Source organism: Amborella trichopoda, chromosome 1, assembly GCF_054954075.1.
Source record: "Amborella trichopoda isolate Santa Cruz 75 chromosome 1, AtrichopodaSantaCruz75HAP2 v2.0, whole genome shotgun sequence".
NCBI lineage: Eukaryota > Viridiplantae > Streptophyta > Magnoliopsida > Amborellales > Amborellaceae > Amborella > Amborella trichopoda.
The window spans coordinates 38,819,924-38,846,136 of record NC_142336.1 but is presented as its reverse complement, the minus strand read 5'-3'; the positions used below and the strand labels follow the sequence as shown (position 1 = coordinate 38,846,136).

The 26,213-nt window shown below is 36.9% G+C and overlaps 1 protein-coding gene across 4 annotated transcripts in view; it reads right to left on the bottom strand.

Moving 5' to 3' along the window:
• CHR24 (chromatin remodeling 24) overlaps positions 1 to 25,418 on the bottom strand; it is a 49,279-nt gene extending 23,861 nt beyond the window's left edge. Inside the window, exons 1-13 of one of the 4 annotated variants that reach the window (XR_016053937.1) lie at positions 25,241 to 25,418; positions 24,305 to 25,131; positions 23,272 to 23,402; positions 23,129 to 23,183; positions 22,704 to 22,835; positions 15,853 to 15,960; positions 15,626 to 15,681; positions 15,458 to 15,548; positions 11,891 to 12,028; positions 11,681 to 11,788; positions 1,906 to 2,115; positions 1,731 to 1,802; positions 1,539 to 1,617 (exon numbers count right to left, since the gene is read on the bottom strand). Coding sequence is in view for 2 of the 4 variants with exons in the window: in XM_006850469.4 (XP_006850532.3) it covers positions 1,731 to 1,802; positions 1,906 to 2,115; positions 11,681 to 11,788; positions 11,891 to 12,028; positions 15,458 to 15,548; positions 15,626 to 15,681; positions 15,853 to 15,960; positions 22,704 to 22,835; positions 23,129 to 23,183; positions 23,272 to 23,402; positions 24,305 to 25,131; positions 25,241 to 25,358 (2,046 nt within the window). In the remaining 2 variants the exon portion in view is untranslated. The remainder of the gene's footprint in view (positions 1 to 1,538; positions 1,618 to 1,730; positions 1,803 to 1,905; positions 2,116 to 11,680; positions 11,789 to 11,890; positions 12,029 to 15,457; positions 15,549 to 15,625; positions 15,682 to 15,852; positions 15,961 to 22,703; positions 22,836 to 23,128; positions 23,184 to 23,271; positions 23,403 to 24,304; positions 25,132 to 25,240) is intronic. The other 3 variants (XR_016053940.1, XM_006850469.4, XM_020671011.2) reach the window with 3 other exon arrangements.
• Between the last annotated feature and the right edge of the window lie 795 nt (positions 25,419 to 26,213).

The window sequence follows — 26,213 nt, the reverse complement described above, 5'->3', positions numbered from 1 at the left end:
ATTTCAACGTCATGGCCGCAAATTTCACCTTCCTGCCCTTAAGGAGATCGTTGCATTCAATGAAGTGATCTACACTCTCTGACCACACAAGAAACGCACTAGGATCCAAGTGTCATGAAAGTCCACCATATCGAGCTTAAGCCCATACTCCTGAGATCCTTATAGCACCTTCATAATTCTATCCCCTATTGGCTCTATTCAACAATACTACCTATGACCCCATATAAGTGTTATCCTCATGATGCTCATCTTCCTCATCATTTAGTGTTTTGCTCCTTTCGGAATCACACACACTAGAGTCCTTGCAAGGCTACCTTGGAAGGTCAGGGGGAAGCACCACCTTCATGTCTATAGCCCGCACAAGATGTGCCACCTGCTCCCCAATCTGAACGAGGGAGTCATCATGTTGGTCAAGCCTTTATTGGATGGACAGCTACCATCCACCACAAAAATACCCAGGGTTTTCACGGGATCCAAAATATACGGGGGGGTATACATCATTTTCCCAAAAATTACACGTAGTCAGTGAACCCAGACTGTCCAATAAGTACAATAAATTTGACATTCAGAAATAGGTATCAAAATAGTTTTCTTTTTTATTGTTTATCTTATGAATCAAAGATTTTGCGAATACTCTGGGGTAAAAAATCCATAAACATGGTCTTCTGGCCCTTGAGTGGAGAGCTACAGTCTCTGCCTTGGATGACCATTTCTCCATACGCTATAAAAACTTCCAAACCATGCATGAAATTCTCCCTTAAGGGCATGCAATGTTTTATCCAATTCACATTTTATCTCCGTTCCATTTTCCCTATTAAATCCCCACAGCATCTTCAAATAAACTTATTTCATCAAGCTCCCACAGAAGAAGTATTTTTCATGTTATTACCCAAATAAGTTTGCAAGAGAAAACAAAACCCAATAGTGTACATCAAGTTCAACTTTTATTCAACTCCTATGCCAACCAAGTTTGGACATGGCTTCCTTTTCGAAATGGATCATGTGGGATATAGCAACAGATGATATATGTTTGGTTTCATATTTGATACTACAATTTGTTACTTAGAAAAGCAAGAGAAGCAATTGTATCCATGGGAGATATTGAATGCTTATAACAGAATACATCCTCTATGGCAAAAGCGCACACACAAGAGCTCATGCAAAGAAATAAAGGTCATTTCCAAATAGATAAATACCATTCATATTGCAAATAGTCAAATTTTCTATGGCTCTCACTATATTCATGAGGAAAAAGAAGATGTGCCCGTTACAGCTATATACCAAGAAAGACCTAGTGGCAGATGTCTTTACCAAATCAACAGAAACTTACACACTAAACGCAGAGAAGGACCAAACCTGAATCCAGCTTGGGTAGAGAAGAGTCGGAGACCAGGGAGATAAACCCCCTTATGATATATTAATACATAAAGCCAAATATATTGATATTTGGGATTTCAATAGCCTATCGTATTAAAATTGCAAAGTTTAATGCAAAATCATATAAGAACCATGAATACAACATTTGCATCACATCCAACCTTTAGTGTAATAGCTCCCCATAAGGGACAAACTTCATGTACTGGAGTGAGAATCTCTTACACGTACACAGAAATATCCCTGGACGTACACGATAACATGAAAGCCATAAAAAATAATAACCACACCAAAGAAGGAAACAGCTTCCAATTTGAGGCAAAGAACCATATATGACAAAAACAGATGCAACAAACCTGCACAATATCTAGCATTTTACGCGTTTGAGAAAAGATTAGAACACTGTGATCCTCTGCAATCATGTTCTCCTGTTATGCAAATGAGTTTCAGATCAAAGTCAGTAGTAGGAGACAAACTCAAAGAATAGGGAAACAGTTACAGATTGGAAAAGGTCAAACGATCATAACTAACCAGTAAAGCAATCAAAAAGGAAATCTTGCATGAGACATTGCTTTGCAACTTATCACCACTTTGTGAGGACATCATTTTTGCTAAATGAGAAGCCATTTCATCCACCCTGTAAAGATCATCCTTATTAAGCAACTTCTCCATTCCTTCCAATATATCATCCGTTGCCCTTTTGGTCAACAAAGATGGATGATCGCATATCTTTTTCAGTACCTGTAGAAAGCAAACGAGACGAGAGATCACTCTAGCATTATGCATTAAAAACATAGAAAACGTCCCAACAAAATCAGGAAGTACAAGATGATTAAACACAGCTGAATATTAGCATCTCTGGAACTAAATTTAGATAAAATATCCGCATAATTTCACTGACGGCTAATTGCCTGATCTTGTTAATCACAAGTAGCTCAGATGCTAAATTCTAGAGTAATTACATCACCCTTGAGAGTGTATAGAAACCAAAATACAAGGACTTGCACTTTGACAATGTGTAACAATATGACAATACAACTCGTAAATCTTACAAATTACAACGCAATTCGCATTTCAAGCCTCAATTACAGCAAAATCAGTGAGTTTAAGTCAACAAACACTTCTTATACACTCAAATAAAGATGAGACAACTCAATTTGGGTCCCTTGTCCAAGACAATCTGAAACTACACAAGGAGATCAACAAACTACACTTGGATATATTGCATTTAAAATTTCAGCACTACGCATATTTACAATGCAAAATTATACATCAAATGACTTCATAAACTTCAACAAAACATGATCTCTATATACAAACACACAAATGCAAGAAAACCATGCAACATGACCATGGAAAGCCAATCGACGCTCTCGGGTGCCCATTTGTCGGCCTTAGATCTTAGCTATGTGCCATAGAGTGACATGTGATGGCATATCTCAAATTTCAGCCAAATTCAATCTATCACAAGTGGGAAGCCAAGCATCTACTGACATAGCATCTACTGACATACACTTGAAATATGGAAGGATTTGAAAAGATCAAAAAGATCAAAAACCTAATGGAGCTCGTGGGAGAGTAGGAGAGACTAGATGATAAAACCAGTTTCAAATTTCACAAGTATGGCAAGAGAAAATTTCTCCATAGTCTCCCTTTATAAACTCACCATTTAGATCCATCAAATATAAGGTATATTTGACTAATCTTAATGTCAAAATCTCAGAGAAATATCAGTCAATTAATCTCCTTAATTCACAATAAAATCTCATGGAAAATAGATCAATTGAGCACGATGATTCTCTTAACAATGTAGAACAATATCATATCAAGGAATTATGAATCAAGGATCTTAAAGATGATGAAACCTTGCTGTAATTTGGATTTTACAGCAAGAAGAAACTCTACAAACAATGGAAGAAAGATTAGATCTTACTCAATTGAAGGACCACTTGGTTGCTAGATCACCCATGACTTTGATTGAGCTTGAATTGATCATTAATGGGGCCATTAATGGAGCATTCTCTCACTAGAATGATCACTCATTTCACTCAAGTTTGATCTCATGGAGGAAGAGAAAGAGAGAGAGAGAGAGAATTTGGCTTGAGCATGGCCAAACTAGGAGAGATGGTGAGAGGGTGGCGTCACTTATGGCATGTTTGATAACAGGAAGTGTCTTCCTGGAAGTTTAGAACTTCTTAATACTATTCAAGTTTTGTGTTTGATAAAAAATTTGAACTTCAAAAGAAAACTTCCAAGAAACCGTGCATGTTCCAATATTGCTTTAAAACAAAAGTTCCAACCCAAGGGTTGGAACTCAAACTTGGAACTTTGTTTTGTGAACCCCCGCCTGATAACCCTAGCTCCATTTCGTAGACCAAAGAAGCAAGTCCTCCGCCGCCATCTCTTCACAGAGGTTCGAGCTCTCTCTCCGCCATCTCTCAGACCTCGCGATTCGCAGATAGCCCTCTGTCCGCCATCTCTCACACAGGTTCGAGCTCTCTCTCCGCCACGGTTCGCAAATAGCCCTCTGTCCGCCATCTCTCACACAGGTTCGAGCTCTCTCTCCGCCATCTCTCGGAGCTCGCGGTTACCAGATAGCCCTCCGCCCGCCATCTCTCACACAGGTTCTTTATGCAATGTTTTTGGTTTCCATTGATTATTGAAAATGGGTTTTTTCTTTGATACAGAGATAGATTGTTTTGGCCTAGAGAGAGAGAGAGAGAATCGTTTGGCCTAGAGAGAGTAAAAGAGAATCGTTTGGCTTAGAGAGAGTTTAGGCCTTTAGAGAGAGAGAGATTGTCTTGGCCTTGAGATAGAGAGATTGTTTTGGCCAAAGCCAAGACGGGAGACTCTCTCTACAATCAATTAAGAGCATGAAGCCAAGACGGGAGACTCTCTCTACAATCAATTAAGAGCATGTCCTTTATCAAGGTTTCTCTCTCTGAATTAACATCTTTCTTAGCTTTGAAGCCAAAGTCTCCTCTCTCAATGCTCTAGATTTATTTAGATGTTAAAGACCATGCCTTTAAGGGGTTTTCTCTCCTCTATTTATTTAGATGTTAAAAAGGGACCTGGTTTTTTTTTGGAAAATTTGAATTGAGCAAAAATTTGGGCTCTCCATTTTCTTGTTTTTGATGATTACCTTTATTTTTCTTGGATTTCTTTCGTTTCCTCAGAGACCGCTCTCTCTGCCATCAAACAGGTCCAGAAAGAGCTCAAAAAATCCATTATTCCTGCCCTTTTTCGAGTCATCAACCTCCCACCCTCCATTAACAGGTATGGTTTTTTTTTTTCTATATACCTATTTCCCTTGCTCGAAAAATTAGGGTTTCTCTGTGCGAAGATCTTCTAAGATCCTGTGATATTGGTTGTTTTCACTTGTTTTAGTACTAAAAATGTTTGATTTGGTTTATCATATGTGGGAGAAATTCTAAGTTGCCCATATTATGGAATCATAGGGTTTCCTTATTTTTTGCATTATTCCATTAATCTGTGTTTATTTGTTATTCATTTGATTATCTGGATTCCTTCCCCATGAATTTTGGCAAAAGCCCTAAATTTCATTGGACTGGTGTTTGTTTGTATATACAGTTTCACATCTGCTGGTGTTGATCTCTATATGATTTCCATACGGTGTTCTTTACTCTGGAGCTATGATCTATGTTTACAGTTATTTTTCGATGGACCATATATTTTTTATTGAGCTCTAAATCTATTGATCTCTATGTTTGTTCTTGCTTTTCTTACTCTGAGCTCTGATCTCTGTTTGCAGTTATTTTTAGATGGAAAATATATTTTTTATTGAGCTTTATTTAAACCTTGTTCTACATTTTATATGGACCTTATTTTGTGGCCACAAATATTGAGTCCTCGTCGAATATTGTCTTCATTCTATTGCATTTTGAATTATGTATGTTTAAACTATTACGGGTTATTCTTGAATGGGATGATTTCTTACTGCTTGCATTGTGCATGTGTGTTTGAATAAGTTGATTTCTTAGTTCCTGCATTTTTAATTATGCATGTTTAAACTATAACAGGTTAGTGTTTAACTTAATTAAATTGAGGTTGTGCTTGACATTGTTTATAGATTGCTTTAATTTTGAGGTGCAATGAAGTTTATCATGGAACATTTGCATCAATTGGTGTACAAATGTGTCTCTCTGTAAGACGCTTCTCGCACTCATCAATTTTAAAACTCTCTCTCTCAATCCAACATACTTTACTTTCAATTGATATTGTATTCCAAAAAGTAATATTATACAAATTAATAAAAAATAATTATCTAGATCTCAATTTTAACATTTACATCTTGTCTATTATTTAAAGCTAATCCAATACATATATCCAATTCTTCTTTAACTTCTTAGGAGGTTATCAAACAAGAAACCGGGAACTTCTTAACTTCCCAAGAGGTTATCAAACACAGAAGCCATGAACTTCTTAACTTCCCAGGAGATTATCAAACACAGAAGCCAGGAACTTCTTTAGTAACTTCCAATTTACAGTTAAGAATGAACTTCCAATTTACAGTTCATGAACTTGCTTCCAGTTATCAAACAAACCGAGTGAAGACTCAAGTGTGAGAATTGAATAAGTGAGGGCGTATTTATAAGCTTCTAGCCACCAAGTGTATAGATACTTCTAGATAGATGAATCTAGGCCTTCCATGTCATCATCTTATATCTACCTAGAGAGGCTTGATCCTAGCCCACCATCAACCATCAAGTCATCTTCATGTGTAATATGAGTTTAACCACCTTTATCCTCTTTTTTTAAAAATCACAACTCACTCTAACTCCCCCTTGTATAAAAATAGCCTTGCTCTTTCCAAATAATTAAACTTAAAACCAAGTTAGAGGGCATATCCTTGAGGTAATTATGCAAAATTCCACCAAAAATCAAATTTGACACTTTCTCGCCAGTTTGAAAGAGCATGTGTGGTCAACCAAAACATGCTACATGTACAAGTTGGTTAAGTGCACAATTACCACATACCCTTAGGGTTTAAATTAAAGTATCAAACCCTATGCCCCTTCTAGAAGGGCTCACATATGTGCACACACCCATTTGCTTTTCAAATTTAGCTTGTACCTACATTAATTTTCTAAAATAATAAAAAATAGCACATTTAGATACCCCCACTTGAAATAAAAATTCAACAAAGGATAAAGGGGTCCCATGGAGGGTTGACGCTAACACCACGTAGGGTTGACATGGGACCCCCCATGGCCACGTGGACACCCATTGGCCATTTGGGTGTCCCGTAAGGTTGACATGGGACCCCTTGTGACCATGTGGACACCCATTAGCCATTTGGGTGTCCCGTGTGGGTCATAGGAGTCTGCCATTGATTGTTATTTCGAGAAACCGAAAAACTCATTTTTTTGCCCAAAAAATCCAAAAAAATCTTCAAAAATTCACAAAAATCCTTGTAATCATTTTTCATCAAAATAAATCATTTTAACACTATATAAAAATATTTTCAAGGGGAATTAGGATCCTATGAAGCTGAATTAATAACCAGAGCACTCCACTCGGATAGACTTGGAATCTAAAGTCGCCTTCTCGATATCCCCCAACAAACTCATGACCCACAATGACAGGGGCTCATGAAATAGCTTATCAAAGTCAAACCAATAAGTGACCCTAAATCCCTAAGTACTATTGGATTTCAAGTGCACCCCCTAGAAGACATACACACACATGGTGCAGGGGTTCCTCTCTTAGCACATATGCATACCTCTTACAAGTGGATCCCTCGAAGAGCAGCTTCCCACACTTTGCAATTGTTTATGCATATGCTACGAGAATGTTCTATGTGTCAAGGATTTAGGCCAATGCTCTCTGTTGGCCCTAATTTTCCTGTATATAGCTAATTTGGTCATCGAGCTCGTATCATCGACCACATAAATCATACAAAATATATCACCCTGGCCCGTCACGAGGCTCAAAAACAATAACCAGCCATGACATAGAGGTAACCCTCAACCCTCTTGGTAGCTTCCATACATACGAATCTACTCATGACCCTCTCAAGGTTCCATTACTCTTGGTCTCAGTGTGCCAAGAGTCATGTTGCTCTTTTACTCCAACTGAAGTCAAGTGTTTCCATGTCAGAATATTAAGGCCTTGAAAGGACATAATTCCAATAACCCTTTGATGATTAATCAGCAAGGCACATCGACCACAACATTTGATGGCATATAGTTGTAAAATTCAATACACCAAACCAAATTGGCTCTTTGACATCATTACAAATGTCAGCTTAACTAATTGCAAAAACAAGAAAATAAACTCGTAGTAATTACGATGAAAGAAAACATACACATCAAAAACCTACTAGCAAATACGACCAGTTTTAGCAGTCCAATTAAGGCATCATAACACAATTGGCCCCTTCCCCTCATCAACCCCCAAAAACAAAAAAAAACACAAAAACACGCACAAACACAAATATATAACAAGGAAAAAATATACAAATCTAAAATAAGGGACACAAATATATGGTCAATCTAAAATAAAGGATGGATACAAGTATGCAATATAAAATAAAGGACACAAATATATGGTAAGCACAAATATGCAATTTAAGATAAAGCACAGAAAGACAGATAGACGGATGGATGGATGGATGAATCCATCGATCACTAGATAGATAAATAGATACACAATCTAAGCTGAAGTATGGATGGACAGGCAAACAGATGGATGGACCAATCGATAGATCAATCAATAGATAGATAGATAGTCCATGGTAATGACAAGAAAGCATCCTTAGATAAGAGTTGTCATCCAGCATGAAAGATGTAACGAAGGACATTGTATTCCATTTTTTAAGGAATATATCGGTCACCTTGAGTGTTGTATGATACTGTCCTTTATTACTTGTGAACAATATTTTAAAAATTAAAATTAAAATATTTGCAAAAAAAATTGCATATTGGTGGAAAAAATAGAAAAATTATAGATATCAAGTGTAATGTCAATGAAAGTGCCAGACATTCATTCAACAATTACATAATGAGTAAGATGACTAAATTTGCAGCTAAGGTGAATGGCATGGAGCCTAAAGTCATTGCAATCACGGTCGTACCGACCATCCCGGTAACAATGTAGCAATGACAATGTTACTTAGGGAACTTAGGTGGGCCTACAAGCCAAAAGTTCCCAAGACTAGTCAAGCCCTCGTGCTCACCCGCACCAACTTCAAATGCTTGCTCTCAATGACCTTTGTTATCACCATTATCTAGTTCAGGGGTCTCATCAAGATCGTCGTCGTCATCGACGTCATCATCATCATCATCATCTCCTCCATCTCTTCCTTGTTCCTCAACTTGTGCTCCTCCCTCAAATTGTGCACTTTCTCAAATACCTTCTCATTGAGAAGCAGCTCCTATAAATCCACCACTCCTAGGATGGATCCTCTAGAAACATGTGATACAAAATTGACGGATTTGAAGTCTTTCCTCTTCAGCTAACGCTTCTCAGGGTTCCAGTGGTGGAAGTAGACTAGTTACTATAGCTTGGCAGCAGCCAAAACGTTTCTCCTTCAGGTGCGGATCCACTGAATTGTTTTCCAATTTCGCTCATGCCTCATAACAAAATATATGGTTGAGCAACATGATAGCAATACTAGGTAGGTAGTGAGCTCACTGCTGGAAAAATGAGAAAAACCTCAAGACAATAAAAGAATTCATATGTACCTAAAGACTTTAGAACTACCGTAAATCTAGCTACGTCAAACATTTTGTAGCAAGCTTTATTGTGAATGCATTGCACACCCATACAAAGATGAGGAGAACATCGTGGTTAATGATTTACAAATGTGGCTTATGTAACCCATAAATGGCATGAGTTGAAGAAACTTCTTCATAAAGAATTGTCCCTCACCTCCTTCAGTGCCCCAATCTACTTCTTTCCATCTAGCTCAAATATTTTTACGCAATATTTCACCTCCATCATAATCTCAATGTAATTGATTGTCCCTGCATATAAGGATAACGGTTTGAAGAAGAAACCTAAACAGCACATACATGTTAAGAGAAGCTCTCATGGTTTATTACATTAACCCTAAATATAATTATTATATATTTAGAGGCTAAAACTATTTAATAGCTTTGTGCATTTGTTGGCGCAACAAGCTATTCCATCTGCCATCAATTATCTCCCATGCTTTGTTATGGATGTACATGCGGACTCGATGGCCTACTTTCCTCTCCTTCAATATGATATACAAGAAACCCATCGCAGGCTTCATATCTTGAGCCTACCATCGCCAACGCTACCACAAGAGGATCCATAACTGCTACCATTTGCTTGCACCTATCCTCCTGCTATTGATTATCCCTTCAACTTCCCTTGCATCTTGAGTCCTTAGTGTAGGGGCATTTATTCATTATTCTAACCAATCTAGTGAAGCCTTGACTGCAACCTCAATATTAAATCCATATACAGGAATGAGGTAGCAAATCATGCGATGGCTTAGCCCAATCAGCTGCCTCCCCTTTGTTAACCACTTCATCAAACTAGTACCAACAAGCAGTTGGATATAAATTCGTAATGCTCGCAAAAGCTTTCCACTTTTCACAAACAAGGATGAAAAAGAGAGCCGCATGGCTGCCTAGGCAGCCTGCCCGACGATCTATCTAAAGCCTAGGTGGGGTGTCTAGATATGCCCAAGGCTCATGCCTTGGCACCCACATAAGGAAGGTGGTGGTACCTCAAAAACCTGGGGGGGGGAGAGAGAGACAGTGGAGATGTTTAGCCGGTGTTTTATGTGATCGCCGCATACCAGTAAAGCTGAAGGGCAAGTTTTATAGGACAGTTGTAAGACTAGCTTTACTTTATGAAGAGGAATGTTGGGCGGTCAAGAAACAACATACCCCTAGAATGACTGTAGCTGAAATGAGGATGTTAAGATGGATGAGTGGCAAGACAAGAAAGGATAGTATTTGAAATGAATACATTCAGGAGAATTTACGTGTGGCACCAATAAGCGATAAAATGAGAGAAAGTAAACTTAGGTGGGTAGGCCTGTATGGTACAGACCCAATACAACACTTGTTAGGAGGTACGAGTTAGTTCAAGTAACAGGCTCAAAAAGACCAAGAGATATGCCCAAAAGAATATGGTTCGAAGTGTGAGAAAAGATGGGGACTTATGGCAACACTAAGGGTATGGCTCTTAATAGAGCAGAATGGCAAACTAGGATTCGTTTAGCCGACTCAATTAGTTAGGAAAAGACTTCGATGATGATGATGATATGTTTGAAATATATATACACACATTTGTCATATATATAATATTTTTGAACTATATAATACTTTGATAAATGTGCCTATATATGTATGACGTGTATGTGTGTATTATATATTTGAAATACATTTTTTAATATTTTTTTAGACAAAATTTATCAGTTTCTAAACACGGACTCGAACCAGGTCGGGTCCGGGTCCAAGTTTTGGACCCGACGGGTCAAGCCCATGTCCAAAACCTTGGACTAGAATTGGATCCGGGTTGGGTCAAAGTCCAATTTGACCCGGACTTGACCTGGCCCATTGCCACCCCTAATGCTGCATATGGGAAGGGTTGTTATTGCATTATTTGTCTTAAATTCTCAAAGCTGATATAGTGGTCTAAGGGGCATTATTTCAAGAGAAGGGTCATTATTGCATTATTTTTCTGAAATGGTCAAATATTGCATAGTCGTCTACAGGGCATTCTTTGCCACTGCCATTTACATTGGGGCTATGCAAAGCACTACCCCAAACCTGTGTTTTACATTAGGAATAGAATGACCTCGTGAGGCCTTTATCTTCATTTCTCTTTCTTTTTCTTTTTTAATAACATTCTAACTGCTATAGTTTCAAAAGCTTGAAGCTATGACCAGTGCTTTTAGCAAATGAAGCCTTCGTTTTCAAAAGTCAATTTTCAGGAGGAAAAAAAAGAGCACAAACAAACCCACCTATTAGTGGAAGAAATCTAACGTTTGTAAAATGCCATGAGACAAGTGTAACGAGATTAAAACTAGAGCACCTAGAGTCACATAAATCATCAAATATAAAACAGACTAGAATAGTAACATAGTTACTAAATATAGTATGGTCAAATGCTTATTGTAACTTTTTATGCTTTGATGCTATTAGGGCACCATAATCTTACGACCATATTTGAACAAGGACAAAAAAGATCTAAATGATGTAAAATGACATCCACAATTTCAGATTTTCAACGATGATCCTAATCAAGTATTATTCAAAATTCTCAGAACATAAGGATAAAAGCCAAGAAAGCTAAAACATACCGTCAAAGCAGATAATGCTGATGCACCAAACGATGATTTTTTTTTCTTCTTGTCATCAAATGATGATGTGACCATCTCACTCTCCAAAAATGCTTCATATAGTTGCCTCTAGACCCAAAGAAATACAAATTCCGTGAACATCGAAAAAAAAAATGTCTAGTTACATAGAGTCATATGAAATGCAATGAACTGAACATCAACGATTAGCACCTGATTTTGGCTCAATCTCAACCATATGATCAACTCGTGTTTTTTAGAAAGTTTTGAGGTATTAGTGTTTCCATTGTCAACAAATACTTCACTTTTTAAACGACGCAAGAAATAAGGCTTGATCCTTTCTCGCAAATCCTGAACGCAAATAAACTATGAGTTTATGCTTTTCATACTAATCAATGAGATGTCCAAAAGAAATCATATCAGAGAATCACATGAAACTAGAACTTTAAACAGTCCATGGTACACAGAATACACATTTTGATGGAAGTCTACCAAAGAATGCAAAAAATTTAAAAGCAAAGAATTCACAAAAGAATGAGCATAAGCAGGCGCTATAAAACAAAAGTGCAAGGAGTTACATGGACGCATCAACTCTTTAGCACAATAATGTTACAAAGAGTGCTACACAAGAAAGGAGAGGTACAACTAATCTCCACATGCAAATTAAGGTTGTTAAAGGTAATATAAAATTTAACAGTAACATGTCTCGACCATATAACCATCAAGGAAAACCACTTTGGTAAATGACATATAAATTGGTCTATACACTTAAAGTTCAAGGAGTAGCTGATCGAGTTCTTTTCCATGAATTGTATATGAATAAAGCATGCTTCGTAATGTCTCTAACAGAAAAATCTCAATTCAGGGTGGGAATAAGGGTAAGCGCTAGTACTAAACGGTATAGAGCATTTTAAGTGGTCAATCTTAGAATAGGGCATAATACAAGGGAACAACAAAAGAATATCACATTACATGATAAGATGAACCAACAAGCAACATGCATCTATCACCTAGAGAATCACAAGTACTTTTTTTTACAATCTTCATCAACAAAGCTGAAATATGCCTTTCAGTATTCGTAAATGGTAGGGCCTATGACACTCTTACAGTACGGTGGGGATTTACATCATCAAGTACATGGACAGTGTGAATTACAATACTTCAAATGCTTTACTCATTGAGCAATGCTCAAAAATTTAACTGCAGCAGCAAGGAAAATAAGGCCTAATATAGGCCTAGGCTGGTGCACTCCTAGGGGCCCAAAGGCGCCCACCTAAGAGGGTACCTAGTGCAACCCTGTTTAAAAAAAACATAAGGCTCCTTTAAAAAATAAAAATAAAAAGCTAAGGTTATAAAAATGGTTAGGGCCCCTATCTCTCTAGCCCATGGGCCCATGTGCTCTCTATCTACATATAAAAAGAAACAGATAAAGAAGATGGCCTCCAAGTGTTCAATGCGAAGCCTCTATCTCTTTCACATACACACATATACACACACAAACCCATAGTCTTGCTCTCCTTAATAACGAAGAAAGAAGAAGATGGCATCCAAGTTTTTATACGAGCCATCTCTCTCTCTCTCTCTCTCTCTCTCTCTCTCTCTCTCTCTCTCTCTCTCTCTCTCTCTCTCTCTCTCTCTCTATATATATATATATATATATATATATATGGGTGTGGTTTCTATAAGGTTGTAAACTTAAACGATCAAATTAAGGCGTGCCTCCAAATTTTACCATAGCATGTAATTTTGGTGTAAAACTTCTTAGGATTATCTTAACATCTATTTTCATATTTAATTACAAAATTTATACTCCAGAAATAGTTAAATCAAGTAGATTTATAAATATATGAAAATCTTGGAAATGAACGGTGTAGATAATGTGTTGCAAGATGCGCTATTTCTGAGACTCAAAAGCTTTTTTTTTATATTCATCCATCTCTATGTCAAGATGATCAATTAGAGGGTTTTTCAACATTAAAACAACCTTTTTCGATAGATTCACCCAGTCGTCTCGGTGATTAGGAACCTTGGCCGCCTCCGCCTTTTTGAACATTGTTATTGGGAACAGAGACTAAGGATATTATAGTATGTTTACATAATTATGAGGATTTCAAGCACATCAAAGTTACCAAGAACGGGAGTGACAAGAGCTCCGAGATTGGGCGTGGGAGTGCGGATCAAGGTAAGCTCAAAAATTTGTGGCCAGAAGAACAAGGTCCGTCATGGCCAGGTAAAGAGATCAAGATCTCTGACTTTTAGGGAGCGTGTTCCACATCTGCACAAGTGTTTATGCTTTACTAAAAGGGAAAGCATTCCTTCGTGATAAGGATCGAGGTCCCAAAGTTCACTTATTAACTCTATTGTAATTTGGGGGTGAATTCCATTGAACAATATGTTCAACTTTTTCCAAATTCGCAAACTCAAGTATCAATGTAAACAAAAATCATGTCATTGAAATTCTCTTTGACATTTTGTTGTCATTGGAATATGATTTAACACAAGTAGCGATAATAAAAATTCAATATGGTGACGGAATACCGAAGTCCTTGATCACATGTTAACGGTGGGAATGAAGGGTGATAAAAATTGTTACTTAAGCAAGAATCACTATAAAAGATTAATAATGTGGGTCTACAAAATTTGCACACCTACCAAGATTGGTTTGCCTACAACGCATATGTCCTCATTTTTGGAAAGCAAGAAAAAAGGAAAGACATTGCCATATACAATTCCCAATAGCTCTTCTCTGTCAAAGATTGATAGGGGCTCAAAAATATATACACAAGAGAGACCTCACATTTTCACGTATACATGTAATTCCATCACCCATAAGGCGACCATGGCTCGATTTGGTTGACCAACACTCGAGCAAAGATATAGAAGTCCTTCAGAATGAGGAAAGGACACAATGAACTAGCCCCAAGGAAGTTAAGCGTATTGACATTTCTCAATAGAACCATAACGTGACTAACTTTTGTATCTCCTATCTTCTTACTTCTCTCTCCTTACCTCGCTTTTCCTTTCTTTGAGATTAGATATGAGTCACAATTCACCAGGTGTGTAAAGTTATGAATTGTAAAATATGTACGAAATCATGGCATTCTGAAAGTTTGTAGGCTATAAAAAATTGGATATCCACACTACATTGTATATGCCAAAAAATATGCCGGTGAAACTTGCTCAGATGTACAGGACACTTGATTCCAAGTTGGTGGAATCGTGATTCCGCTTACTTATAGACCCATGATTTTTGACATAGGGATCTGGATCCAATTAACTGAGATCGAGTTCCTTAATTTCCCAGATCGAGATTCTAAATATCAAAGAATCACCCGGAATCGAGATCCGTGTCTTGGATTTCGGAGCATAAGTGACTCCCTCCTCAAAAGATCCTGGTCACTATGGTTTATTCCAATCACTTTTACATCATAACTATTTATTCTAATTAATTTATACTTCACTATTTTCCTCTTCAATTTTAGCTATGTTTTTAAGTTAATAAGTAAGAAGGCAACTAGTATAAATGGTTCCATCTAAACTTGAAATATATTTCTAACTGGAAATGCCTTTGGGAAATGTTAAATGCTACTTCACATTATTGGTACACTACATGCCCATACGAGAGGCAAAATTTCTTATTTTAGATATCTCCATTTACAAGTAACACCAACAAAATGATCAAAACTCACATCATGATTTTCAATTTTAAATATCATGAACCAATCACTAAATCTTCCAATAAAACAATATCAATAAAAAACATTCAAAATAAAAGAATACCCTTGCAACTGTGGAACCAATTTGTTTTTCACGGTCGGAAGCATTTTTTTCATTTCCACGGAGTATGGCATACTCATATCTTTCTTTAAACCTGAAGTAAATTGTGAGTTAACAATGAACAACACATATTGAAGATGACAATGATGAGAATTAAACTACAGTTCTTACTCTTTCTTGTCACCCAAAATTTCAGGGCAACAAAAGTTGAACAAGGCCCAAAGTTCCTATACAAAGAAAGACACTTATTAGCCATTGAAACATCTAACTCACAACCAAAGGAAGCAAGAAGATTGATAAATATGACATATAATAATAGTCATAACTATAGCAGCAAATAATGATAATAATAATAATAATAAACACCATAAAAACGATACAAAAAGATGTAGATTGACCTTCAAGTTGTTTTGTATAGGTGTCCCGCTAATAATAATGCGATGAGCACATGGTATCTCAAGCAAACTTTTTGCCCTTTGAGTACTTGGGTTCTTTATGATATGACCCTATATGAGAAAAGAACATACGAAGAATATCAAAATTCTAATCCATGCAAACAATAAAAGGCTATAAAAAAAATATTAAAGAAAACAGACAACATTTAACTTTCTAGATCGAACAAAGTACATGCGTTCCGAAGGGGAAAAAGCAAGAAATTTAAATTTTTCTAAATGAAATTAAGAAACTTCTTTGAAACTCCAATTATTTCATAAATCATTTTCCCTCATGCATCTCTCGCCAATAAAAATCCCAATTCTTCTACTTACAACCTCTCATCCAAATATAATATGAACAGAATAAGAAAACCCCCAATGTCTATGTTGAAGCCAAGCCACAAGAATCCAAGAAACGTGAACAAACTAGTACTTCTGGAAAATAGAAGACCATCAAACCCACCACAGTTCAATTACGAAATGAAAAAATAATATCACCTTCTAGGCCATGTTCCCAAGTGCCAAAGGTGCTGCTTAGGTGCCTAGGTGGCGCCTCAAAGCCCTTGGCTAAGGTGGAAAAAGGCCATCGACCAAGGGAAAAATGATATTTCCCCAAAACCAATATTTCAAAAAGTGTTAGGTGGGTCCTAGATGGCCTGAAGGGTCCAGGTTACCCAGGGCCTAGGCGGGCGCCCAGAACCTGGAAAGCATAGTAGAAAAAAAATGTCTCTATAGTCTATAACAGTATAAGTATAATTATATATTGTATAATATATAAGCATTAGGGATTTCGGGCACATCAAAATTCAAAAGTATACTACACAACACATAAGAGCACACACTCCATAAGCATAATCATAAGTCCAACTTATACCAGCAATCAAAAAAAATCACTTACTTTGATTGCTCGATCTCCAAACTTCCACCTCTAAGATGACTCAAAAAATCTTCTAAAAACCCTCTAATAGATTTATAAAACATACAAAATTAAATCTAATATCAATGGGTGATGTTTTGATCAATTTCTCATAACTTTGAGAAACAGTTAGATCCTACAGAAATCACCAAAAACTAGTTTTTTAGGGTTTTCTCTCTCAAAAATGGGCTCTAATGGGTTATAGGTTTCAAATGAACCTAAAACCCACAATTTTTGGGCCTTTTGTATCAAAAAAATGACACAAAATGCCCCTATCGAGTAGGTATTCTGCCTCTGGGCGGGATACAGGCCCTGGACTGCCGCCCAGGCAAGTTCCTGGGCACTCAAGGATTTCCTCCTCTTTCTGACGCCTAGGCCTGGGCGATGCACCCAGCCCTTCTGAACCGCCTAGGCAGCCGCCCAGGCGCTGGGCGGTCCGCTTTTTTAACCAAATACTTTTTGGGCAAAATTGAAAGTTAATCAACCAAATACTTTTTGGGGCTTCGAGTGGTTGCAAAAGAGGACTTTTGGCAACCGAAGATCACCAATTCAAGCCCATATTGATCTGATTTTGGAAAGGTTAGCGTATTACAATATTAAATTAAGGTTTGCTGACTTTTTGCGTAAAAAGGGTTATGACGTGTTCTTATTTCGCTTTTGGTTTTTTGTTTTAGGGATTTTTACAAGTTTGGCTTTCGATTATTGGCCCATATTCAATAGTAAGTTTTGGTGTGAGTTTTTTGAAATTTTCTTAAGATTGGGTTATTTTTTTAAGATTGGGTTTCCTAATCTTAAGAACAAATCATGAATCTCAAACCAAATGGATATTATTGGTGATGTCCCTGTAATTTTTTATACGAGCATTGGCGTTTGTGATTTTTAATTTACATAGTTGGGTAAATCTATTGATTCCATACTAAAGTATGATTTGTCTCATCCTAGGAACAACTTGTTTTTTGAAAAAAACTAAATAAATTGTGATTGAGTTGTTTTACTTGTATGAATACTTCAGAATATTGTTTTGTAAATTAATAAACATCTCTTCCATTTATCTGGTTAGATTGCTTTATGCTTAGTGCCTCACATCAAAAATCGAGTAATTGGGTATTTGCATACTTTTGTAGTGAACTTATGTTGTTGTATATTTAATACTAGAAATTGATTTAGGTATTGCATTGACCTAGGCTTAAATTAGGTTACTTCATTCAATACTTTGATTTTGCAAATTTATCAAGTGAAAATTGATTAAGTAATACGATGGGTTTTGTCAATCGTGACAAATCAAAACTTTCAAATGGTTGAAGTTGGCAAGTTAAGGAGGGGTGGAAATATGGTTCTTATCCAAATCCAAACAAGAAGAATAGGGTAGGAGCACAAATTCCAAAAAGAGCCTTATAATGCCGGTATTAATAAACTAAAGAAATATTTCGCCGTCAGTAGAGGGGTATGGCCCCAATTAATTCAAGTGCCATATGAGGTTAGGAGAGAGATGTTAGAGCACTTGCATGGGATTAAAATAAAGAAAGAGGATGAGAAGAAACAACATCGTGATCTTGTGAGGAGCATTGAAATATATAAAGTTCAAGAAGAAGAAGAAGAAGAAGAAAAAAAAGATATGTATACGCCGGGGATGGGTGTTCTAGTAGAGGTCGATGGGGTTTGGGCAAAATAGACCTTTAGAAAGGGGGCCTATAGATTCTTTCTTTCGACCCCCACCCCCTAACAGAAAAAAAAAAAAAAAAGGGCAAACAATTATAGAGAGAAACTTAAGAAAGAAGATACCACTAAGGTGTCTCAATATGTAGCTAGAAACCTAGATGGTTCTATCAAGCAGATATTCCCTTCAATACCGCTAACTTCAAGGGCTTCCAACCATGTTGGAAGCAGTGAGTCAATATGGGGAAAGGCATAAGGCCCCTACAGGTTATGAGTTCAAGAAGCCATTGCCTAGAAAGGAGGTAGAGCTCACAAATAATTTTTTGAAGTACCCCAATGATGCATAGGGGAGATATGGGGCCACAATCATGATTGATGGATGGATGCATAAGTATTATGAACTTGATGAAGAATGTCCATTCAGAATAATGTACTTAAGGTCCACTTAAGCATCTGACATACCCATAATTTGAGATTCATTTCTGAGTTGGAGGACCAGTATATAAAGAAGGTGGAGGAGGATCATTTGGTCCAAGTAGTTACCGATGCGGCGATGTTTAGCTTATTGATGGTGAAGAGGTTGCATGTTTTTTGGTTGCCTTGAGCAACTGCAATGCATATACCTCATGGTTGAGGCTATTTGCAAGACGAAGGTGGTGACAACAACATTGAAGAAAGCAAAGACCATCACAATTTATATATATATATATATATAGCCACATCGAAGTACGTTCGAGAATTTTCCATTATGAGTTGTTTGTTTTGAATAAATAGGAGTTGTGTACCTATGTTAGACTTGTAGCTTATAAAGATCTACGTTTAATCTCAAGTAATTGACTTGTTAAAATACTTGTGTTCACATGATGCATGTTCTCAATGGACCAGGTCTTAGCCATGATGTGGAAGTACACAAATAATAAAGAGCTGGTAAAGTCTGGGGTGACTAGATTTGCCAACTCATATTTGTCTTTGCAGTCAATATTGGAACAGAAAGAAAAGGCTCAAGGCCATGCATGTCTCAAAAGATTAGACCATAAGTAAGTGGTCCAAGAGGGCAGAGACGAAAGTAGGAGTTAGCATGTTTGAGACTCTCATTTTTGGGATAGGGTTTGGTTTTCATAAGTGCTTTTGGTCCAATGGTGAAGACATTGGGGGATGGTCAGAAGATATTGGCAATTGGTCACAGTTATAAAGCAATGGAGGTTACAAGGATTTAACTCCCAAAGAAAAAGGGGGCAAGTTTGTGAAGGATGAAATCAAGAAAAGCTTTGGCAATGATGAAGCTAAATAGGCTCCTTTTTAAAAAAAGTTATAGAAAAGAAGTGGAACTCACACCTTGTGAGGAACCTATAACAAGCAAGGTATTATCTCAAACCTGCTCATTTCTACATTGATTGTGAGACAACAGGAGTGAGTTTCATAGATGCAATAAACCAATGCAACATTAAACTCGACCCTAAATCAAATGTGCAAGACAAAGTGCCGATGGGCTTGAAAAAGTATAGATTCTCAGTGAGATCTCTTATGACGGACGTGGCAATAAGGCAAAGGACCAAGATCGCTCTTGGTAAGTTTAGAACTTATTCATTTATTAAAGCTGATGGTTATGGGCATATTGAATTTGACTTATGGACTTCAACACACTTGAAATGATAATTATTTAACTATCCCCTAACTTGTTGGTTACTAGTATTACTTATTACTCAACAATAATTACTATCTCACCCCTAACATGTATTATGTTTTCAAACTTTTAATTGTTCTTCACACATTATCTAATATTGATACAAAGAAGAGAAACAAATTTAACCAAAAGAGACTGAAAGACGTTGTCCGTATAAGCAAAAGCTAAAGGAGTGGCCCTTGTTGTTGCAAATGTAGATGATAGTATTGAGTAATTGGTTCATGCTGAGGATGAGGAGATATTCCTTAATATGGCTTGACCTAGATCAATTTTCCTAAGGGTTCTAGAACACCATTGAGCCCTATGTGGAGCACTAGATCTCAATCACAAAAGAAGAGGTTGAGGGTGAGAGGAGGAAGATGACTCGGAAGAGACTGAGGATGACGAGGAACATGTCGAGGGGGATGACTCTGATTTCTTTTAATGTTGGACTTGTATATAAAAAAGAGTAGTTACATATCCACCGACATGGTAAAAATTGGCTGCCCGCAAAAGGGTGCGCAGATTACAAGGAAGGAAAGAGAAGAAGCAAAAGTAGAAAAGAAAAATAAAATACATAATGACAAACAGCAGAATATCTAAAAAAGTCATCAAAAAATTGGAGCATCATCGAATTTGAGAGTCCGCAAAAGACGTCCACAAGGTTGGATATAATACAGTTGCCAAAAAATGAGTGTAGACTGATCCTTGGATCCAGAATGCGAGAGGCCACAAGGAGAGCCCTGTTGTCAAGTCAGGTCGTCACAAAGATGGGGCTCCATCAACAAAAAAATAGTGCATGTGCTGGCCCTTCAACCCCAACTTGCAAGGGCCAAAAGGAAAACCGTTCTACAATGCGCACAAACTACCCCTTCACCCCATTTGGCAGGGCCTGTAGGAACACCCCTGTTAGCAGGGGTAGGAACTGTCCCAAAGACCTTTGCAGAATAAGAGTGTGAGGGGCAAGTGTAAATTCATGGTAACAACAAGCTTGGTGGGAGATAGTGGGGGAATCTGAAAAGAAGAGACAAAAGGAGTGAGAAGAAAAGAGTGAGAGGCCTTCAAGAAAATATGATAGAGTGTGATGGAGGTAGAAAGATAGTTACAAAGAAGAAACTATGAATAGAGGGTTCGAGAAGAAAAGAACAGATAGAGCAAGGGTGAGAGAAGAGAGTATGATAGAGAGAAAGAGAGAGGGAGGTTAAAATAGTACACAAGGAGGAGATAGAGAGAGAGATAGGTTAAAGAGCAGGGGGGTTGACAATGGGAGAAAGCGTAAGAGGGTAGATAAGAAATCAAAGGAGGGGGGAGGTGGAGATAGAGAGAGAAACTGTAGCCAAACGGATTAAAAGCATAAGCAGACTTCTATATTTTCTCTTTTTTCTTTTCAGTTTCTTCTTTTTTTTCTTTTTTTCTTTTTTTTTTCTCTTTTCTTCCTTTTTATTCAATTTTTATCTTTTCTTTTCCCTTTTTTTTGAGAAAAAAAAAAGGCAGGGGGGAGAGAGATAGGGAGGGGAATGACTCTGATGATGATGGCATATCATCATCATCGAATTCAGATGCATCTAATGGCGGTGGAGATGCTTTTGGTAGTGATGATGAAACTCAATTGCTAATTTGATTTCAATAGATATTACGTCATGTCTTGAGCCTTGTTGATTTATGTATTTTGAGTTTTGCTGTCAGTTCATATTTTGCATGCTTTGCGTATTTTGATTTATTTTTATTTATTTTTTTTTTTTAGTTGTAACTTGTGATTCATGGGTTGATTTTGTGTTGCTAGTGCCTAAAATTGGTGTAGATTGTTGATTATGGAGGTATGGCATATTGGCATTTGATGAGTAATGACCATGCAACTGTGTATGGATGCTGGGCAACTTTCAACCATATAAATTAGCATTTCAATTTTCAAGCTTCAATCCAATTCATAGATAAATTTGAAATAGCACAATAAAATAACACACCGAACCCCTGAAAATTGAAATTATATAAATACACACGTGCGCATGCATGCATGCACGCACGCACACAAGCACGCACGCACACATAAGGGTTTAGGGATCCAATCCAAGCCCTTATAAATGCCCTAGAGGGCCTAAAACCCCTTGATTTCTGTTTGGGCCATCTAGGTTTCTAGACAGCCACCTGCCCGCCTAGGTACCCACATCCAAATTTGTGAACATTGGTCATAAACACATGCTAGTAATAATGGGCTCAATAAAGAAGCAAACAAAAGTCCCTTATAGAGGGGTCTTTTTTGTCCTTATTATTACAATGAAATCAATTGTTCCATGACTAGTAGAAGTGACATAAAGATAACAATTTTACAATCCATAATTGAGTAAATTTATGCAATATCACAATTACTGCCGCATCTTCATTTACAATAAAATCTAAGGCAGAAAAAATGAATTTATCTTTCATATTGATCAGACAAAACTCTTTTGCATGTAAAGTAAGATGAATAACCCACACAATAACTCCCCAATATGATGTAAACATCCCAAAATATGGTAAATCACTCAATGCATTAGACATGCACATGAAAAACAATGATCATACATCAAAATAAAAACCAACCTCATCAAGTATTACATAATCCCAGGTGCTTCCATCCTCTTCGTCGTGATTGTCAATTTGGTAATAATCACCTTTTAACGATTTTGAATTGTTTCTAACAATATCATAAGTCGTGAGAAGAATGCCTCCAACCTACTAGAACAAAATAAATATTAGAGGCCCACATCTAAAGAAGATTTTCTAGTTTTAAAAAGATAACAAACAGAAAAGGGAGGGGGAAGAATGAGAGACAGAGGGAGAGAAATGAAAGACACATCAAGGCCGAAGAAGAATAAAAACAAGAATAATCATAATCTAATAGATTACAAATTGGCTTAATTCCTCAGCAACATGAAGATTTAAGCACTTGGTTGACAGGCAACAAATACCATATTTCTGGAAATTAACCCTTCGAGACCATCATGCAGTGGAAAGAAAATACAAACCTGAAGTATGTATTTAAGTTCATATTGACGAGAACTTGTAGAACTTCCAAAGTACCTAGACACAAACACCAAATGTGTGCATTAATTGGTTCTTATAAGCCACTGAGGTGTGTAACAAATACACGGCCATAAATTGCACTTACTCTCTAATCCTTCCAGAAAGTCCCACCGTTGATAATTCTCTGATCCAGTGTTGAAGAAGGGTTTTGGGAGACACAATCAACACACGTTTAATCAAGCTCGATGCAAACAATCCAGACAAAAAGGCAGCTACCTGGAAACACAAGTCCATGATAGTTTCAGAGAGCAGATTGCTTATATATTGTGAAAAATAGAATAGCAAAATTTACAAGTAATTAGTTTTTTCATTTTATAATATTTAGGTACAGTTCCACTTCTATATGTTTTACCATCAGGACTGACATTTGTATATGAATAAGAGTTAACAGAGTAAGAGTTACATTCTTCACATATTATTAAGTGTTAAATCATAATTCGTTACTTTCTTAAGTTTTTCTATGGAAAAGGCTAGTTGGTCTGCATAATGATAGGTGTCGAATGAACAATTACAGCAAAGATGTTTGGGAAATTCTTTTCTTTTGGAAATAGGCATAAATAAGAAATTTGTGACTGCAATTGCACATTTACGTAAGGTAAATACATATGCAAATAAGGTTTCATGGTACGGTACATAATACATCATCATCATCATCATAACCTGTACATAATACATCTCAACATTAAATATTAATGATACTAATCTGTTGAATAATTATTCAATGACACTGATCTGTTGAATAATTACTCATCATTACACCCAATATGATATCAACTTACTAGTTATGCAACCATGTTGTCCTAGATACCACTAGCAATGTACTATATTCTGTTCTATTCAGCTATGTTAGTTTACTAGTTACACTCTTTCTTGTTTTCTAAATTTTTTGGTATTTTTTTTTCCTCCAAGGACATCAAGCACAGACTACTTGTCACTGACATGCTTAATGGATACATTTTCAACTCTAAATTGCTAAATCATATAATAAAACACATACAATGTCCAAACAACAGCGAATCAATCCAATTTCACAACAAAACAGGAAAATGTGCTTACAACATGGCAAGAAATAAGATGAGAAATATCCACAATTTTTAGCAGAAGTTCTATAAGAAGACCTGCATTGTCTTCCCCAAGCCCATGTCATCACCCAAAATTCCCCCTGTCTTCTTGCAGTGAAGTGACCACAACCATTTCAGACCATCGCGCTGATGTGGGTATAGCATCTTTGCAATATTTCCACTGAGTTTACAAGTCTCGGAGCCATTACTAAACATGACAGGCTCTGCATCTTCAACAGGGTCCTCAAATTGAGATTCAGCTGACCTGCACCTATAATATTCTTCATCTTCATCATCGTCAGAGAGATTAACCAGGATAGACTCTGAAGCTGAGCTTTTGCTCGCATCCCCTGATGAACTGGAACCCACTTGATCAAGGAGAGGGGATGAAGTGGTAGAGCGAAAGGAATCACCATCATCATCTTCATCATTGTGACCACGTCCTTGTGTTGGTTGATCGTCATCTGAAACTAAAGAAAAACTGAAACCTCCATCCAAATCCACTCGTTTGCCCGTTTTTGTTGCAGGTAACTTTCGATCGGTATGATTTGTGGAGCTGGGTTCAACTGCTGCATCCTTAACTGACCGATCATTTTCTGATTGTAAGGAACCACTCTCAGGACTATCATATATGTTGATAAGTCCCAGGGAATCACTTTTATATTGCTTCTTCAAGTACATAGATGACTTCTCAATGGATAGAGAGTCCAGTTTCGAGCTCAGATCATTGAGAATGGATCTGATATCAGAAGGTTCATCAATAGCGGAAGAGGTAGCATCTTCTGATACCGTGTTTTCCCCATAAGAATCTGAGTTCTCATCCCTTGATGAGAGTTTGCAGAGGCGACGCCTCCCTTTCAGTTTAACCTTGTTCACCATTTCCCCTGCAACAAAACAAATCAATTTTTCTCAATAGAAGGAGAGTTTTTAAATACAAGGCTAAGCGAAAGCAAATCGAGAAGGGAAATGAGGGAGAAAAAGAAAAAACATGACCACAGTGCAGAGCATTGGCTTTCTCTGAAGTGGGTGGTATGCCAGAGGTCTTGTTTGCTAGGTCTTCAAGGAGTTGGGCGTTCCGCTGGTTAAGACTCCGAGGGGTTCTCCGCTCCATTTGAAGAGAGAGAAAGGGGAGAGGAGAGAGCTGGGGCTTTAGAGTCGAATAAAATGGAAATGAGGACCAAGAGCGACAAAGGCCTCTTTTTAAAGCCCGAGGCCGTTCCCGCCTGTGTTTCAAATATGCCCACTCTGCAACCACGAACCTGACGGTGCCTGCTCCTTGCTTTATGTCCCTTCACGGTTCTCTTTTTAAATTATTTCTAAGAAAAAAGTTTATATAAGGTTGCAACTTTACACTATTAGTATGGTACACCTCAAAAATCCTACATTTGAGAGTGTTCCGGCACAAGAGAATCCTCTAATTGATCATCTCCACCTTGAGATGAACGGATATGAAGTTAAAAAAAATTCCAAATCCAAAAAATTGTATATTTTGTAATAACTTATTTGAACTTTTTATTTTCAAGATTTTCTAGTGTTTCTTGATCGGCTTAATCTGTATCATTTTTAAATATCAATATTATACAAACCTCACCCTTATTTCAAATTGGGAAATTTATCAAAATATCCTTAGATACAAAGTGTTTGATATTTTATTCATTTATTATTATGTATTTTTATGGATGGGTTTCTACGCGTTAGTCGATTCATAATGTACATATGTTCTTTCTTTTCAAATCCATCTTAGATGGATTTCCCAATCAAACTTTTAGGGACTCATAATCAAAGGCATGGTAATTATGAATATAAAAAATAATTATTTTTAATTTAATATGATTTTTAAGGGTTTTTTTGCACCATCGATATGATATTTTAGTCCTGTGCATTTTATAAAATATTCATCTTAAAGATGGACGTTTGTGTGCCAGTACATATAAAAATTTCCATTTTTATATATATTTTGGAATTA